The sequence below is a fragment of the Copadichromis virginalis genome, linkage group LG6, assembly GCF_057382275.1.
Source record: "Copadichromis virginalis isolate Kocher_CV1m ecotype Utaka linkage group LG6, C_Virginalis_male_GT1.1, whole genome shotgun sequence".
Lineage (NCBI taxonomy): Eukaryota > Metazoa > Chordata > Actinopteri > Cichliformes > Cichlidae > Copadichromis > Copadichromis virginalis.
Genome location: NC_140623.1, coordinates 42,625,789 through 42,629,961, shown reverse-complemented (window position 1 = coordinate 42,629,961; position 4,173 = coordinate 42,625,789). Strand labels below are relative to the sequence as shown.

General features: G+C 46.3%; 1 protein-coding gene across 1 annotated transcript; it reads left to right on the top strand.

Moving 5' to 3' along the window:
* LOC146708566 (uncharacterized) lies at positions 1–2,482 on the top strand. Its single transcript, XM_085460809.1, has 4 exons — positions 1–48; positions 147–308; positions 889–1,687; positions 2,352–2,482. Exons 1-4 carry the CDS (start codon positions 1–3, stop codon positions 2,480–2,482), a joined length of 1,140 nt encoding a protein of 379 aa, XP_085316935.1.
* Positions 2,483–4,173: the final 1,691 nt, after the last annotated feature.

Here is a 4,173-nt window from a genome sequence, read left to right as displayed (position 1 = left end):
ATGGCTGCTGCCGCCCGTCTGCTGACTGAAGATCAGCTTCTGTCTTCGGTCTGGATGTGTTCACCGATCCGGTCAGCACGCCGTGTGGACACAACTTCTGCAAAGCCTGCATGTGTAAATACGCAGATCCTGACGTCCCGTTCCAGTGTCCCGTCTGCATGAAGATGCTCTACCCAAAGCCCGAGCTGCAGGTCAACACTCTGATCTCTGAGATGGTCGAGGCCTTCAGACGCTCAGAGCAACGGCCAGGTAGACGGGTGGAGGTTCGCCATGGGGAAGGCTTCAAACTGATGGCGATTGTGTGCATGGTCTGTCACGATCTGAGGGGACAGACCGTGCGGTGCTGTGTGTGGTGGACCCAGGTGCGAACATAAGACAGTAGACCGGAATAAACTTAAACTGAAAGCGAGCCTTTATTGTGGCTGATGACAGGTCTCAAAACAAAGCAGAAACACCGTGACTAAACTGAACCTAAACTAAACTGGGAAACAGATACTGATAAACTAAGGAGACTCAGAAAACCATGACGATGATTGTACAGACTGGCCGTGAGGACATGGAGGTGGGAACACATGAGGGGGAACAGCTGATACACATGAACCTAATGACAGGACTGGGAAAGTGAAACTACATATACTGACAATAGACACAGACTAAGTAAAACAGGAAACATGGAGACTAGACATGACATGAACTAAACATAACCACACAGACATGACGCATGACAGGTAGATGCACGAACCAGGGAGACTGCGCACAGGAGGAGATGACATAAACACTAAGAAACAAAGGACTCAACAGCGATATCAAAATAAACTAGATGAACTAAACTAGGGCACAATTGAATACCAAAGAGACAAAACTCCCACACTGGGTCACTCGACCCAGGACCATGACATGGTCTGCCTTTCATTACTTTGGGACTGCACGAAATTCAATCATCCTCTGGAGGAAATGAGTAAAGGAGAGAAACTGGTGAAGATGGAGGCTGAAATCCAGCAGACGATCGAGGAGATGCGACTGAAGACTGAGGAGCTCAAACGCTCAGTGGAGCTCGGTAAAGAGGACACAGACAGAGAGATGACAGATGGTGCTCGGGTCTTTGCTGCTCTGAAAGAGTATGTCGAGAAAGGTGAGGCCAAGCTCACGGAGGCCATCAGAGAGAAGCAGAGACAAACAGAGCTGCAGGCTGAAGGCTTCATCAGAAAGATGGAGCAGGACATCCGTGAGCTGAAGAAGAGGAAGACGGAGGTGGAGCTGCTCTCTGTGCTTCAGCTGGAGGAGCCACTCTCTGAGGAGATGAAGGAGAAAGTACCCAAGATGCTCACCAGGTTCGAGCTGAGGCGGGTCCAGAGCTACGCAGTGGACGTGACGTTTGATCCAGACACAGCAAATCCTTACCTCGTCCTGTCTGATGATGGGAAACAAGTTCACGATAGTGACGTGAGGCAGAAGCTTCCAGACAACCCAGAGAGATTTTCTTACTGCATCAATGTTTTAGGAGAGCAGAGTTTCTCTTCTGGCAGATTTTACTTTGAGGTTCAGGTTAAAGGAAAGACCGAGTGGACTGTGGGAGTGGCCACGGAGTCGACCAACAGGAAGGCTCAAATCACACTGAATCCTGGGGACGGGTTCTGGACTGTGAGGCTGAGAGACGGATACGAGTACAACCACAGGTTGATTTTTGGTAACACCAGCAGTAACCAAAAGTTACCGTTGGTGTTAAATCTGGTGCTAACAGATAACTAACAGTTTATGGGTTTGAAGCTTGCAGCATAACTGCACAGGATGACGTTATGTACAGTTGAGATCTTTAACTCATCTGGATCATAAAGAAATCATTTCCTTTTTATTTATTTATTTATTTATTAATCCTAACTCTGAAAGCATGTAGTTTTGTGTATATGGATACAATTATACTTATCAGAACTATTTGAAGTCAAACTGAACTACCTATAATTTCCTAGTTGTGACACTAGAGGGCGTCATTGTTGAAGCTTAAACTAAAGTTCTAGTTCAGCCTGGAAAAAACTCAGCAGATAATCCAGTAAACATCATGTATTTGAATCTTTGTCTGCTACAACAGATAAACAAACATTATGACGATGAACTGTTTCACAGCTGGATTTTATTTTTCTTTGTACAAACCGCTCGGCCGGAGCTGTTTAAAGCTAAGAAGTAGTCCCACCCACAAAGCAGGGTAAAGTATTTTTGGATGTTTTGTGATGTAAATAATTTAATCATGTGTTTTCTTAGGCAGACTGTTATCATGTAACTTGGCCAATCAGCAGTGGACTTCCAGAGACACTTGCTGTTGACCTTGATCATGTGACCTTAATCTGCATGCACAGAATTCATCCTGCTCAGCCGGAAGTCAGGAAAGTCGGACATCTTGTCAGCAGAAAAGCGTCAGCTAGCCGCTAAGCTAATGGCTACAGTAGAGAGAGGACTCGTGCTGGCAGCATTAGTGTGTGAAGTGTAGGGATGGGTATTGATAAGATTTTCACGATTCCGATTCCATTTTCGATTCTATTTAATGATTCGATTCTTTATCGATTCTTTTTAAAAAAGGAGAACACTAAGGTCGATTAGCTTAGAACTTTGTTTTATATCTTCTCTTTGAACAAGACAGACATTTAGGAGTAACATGGCCTTACAAACCCAACAGTGAGATCTTAAGAGATCCAGCCTACGGCTCTTCAATGGGGTGTCACAGGGTCCCCAGGAAAAAAAATGTAAAATAATAAAATTAATGTTCTTCTGTAGCAATAACAAAGTATAACATAAATTATTCTGTAGCAATTACACAAGAATATCCAGCAATGTCCCTGCCTACAATTAAACACATTCACTTACATCTGCTGTGGCCAATGGGTGCAAGCCTTTGACCACAAACTGAGTCTCTGCTCGGTGACATTCGTCTATCCTGCCTGAAAGGAGACGCTACCGGCAGACTGCAGCGAGAACTGCCAGCATCTGAGCCAGGCTCTGTCTCATCATGGTCACTAAATGCACAGTAATGGCAGGTTTTGTAATAAGGCAGATCGCACTAACATAATACGCACTGTTAGTTGATTATTTACCTGCCGCATTAACAGGAGAGGACGTGCAAACGTTACCGCTGCTGCTGGGTTGAGATTCACGAGTCCGGAGCGGAATTAAAAACACGACATTCATTTAAGGTCATCGTGTGTTTTGTGAGCAAATGCTTTTGCATATTCGTAGTGTTTCCTCCCTTAAATGAAATATCTACTTTGCAAGTATTGCAAGTTGTCCTGTTGTCATCCGTTCTCGAAAAGTATAACCAAACTTTTGAGCGTTTGAGCCGCCATGTTTCCTGCCAGGTAAATGACGCTCCACAACGTGGCGACATCATTTGGGGCGACTGGAATCGATAAGGGAATCGTTTGCAAAAATGGCAAACACTTCCAAGGAATTGAAACAGTGGGAACCGGTTCTCAACAAGAACCTGGTTTCGATACCCATCCCTAATGGTGACCCTCTTGGCGTGGCTGGTGTTGTCGAAGAGGCTGACCAGGCCTCCTGGTCTTGCTGGCCTCCTGCAGAGCCATGATGGTGGAGCACTGGAAGCGCTGGTCGGTCTTGAAGTCCTGAGTAATCTCTTACACCAGGCCCATTAGGAGCAGTTTGCATATGAGCAGCTTGGAGGATTTCTGCTAACAGCAGACCTCTCAGAGAACCACGGGCCAGGGCCTGTAGTAGTGAGGCTTCTGGTCGCTGCTTCAGAGGTGCTTTGCCTCCAGTGGCTTTGCAGTCATCCTTTCTTTATGTCTGCTGTCAATAGGAGAATATGGAGGAAGAAGAGTGCATGCACTGTGTGCAGGAGCAGCTGTGATGCTGTGGCTCCTGATTGGTGAGGAGACCCCACCATCTCAGCGTGCACTGCTCATGTATAGCAAGTCACTAGTGCCATATATCGACACATGTCCATCCCGTCCAGTGAACAAATCAGCACTATTTGCTTAACATACTTGTTAAGTGATTCGTTCGACTGCAGTTCCACGTGGGTCGTGTCCACCGGGGCTAGCCAGAAACGCTGCCCGTGGCAAGGATCATACGGATCATACGCACAACAACGAGGGGCTCAACAAGCTGCTGGGTGGAGTCACCGTCACTCAGGGTGGAGTGTAGCCCAACAAACAGACAGTGCTG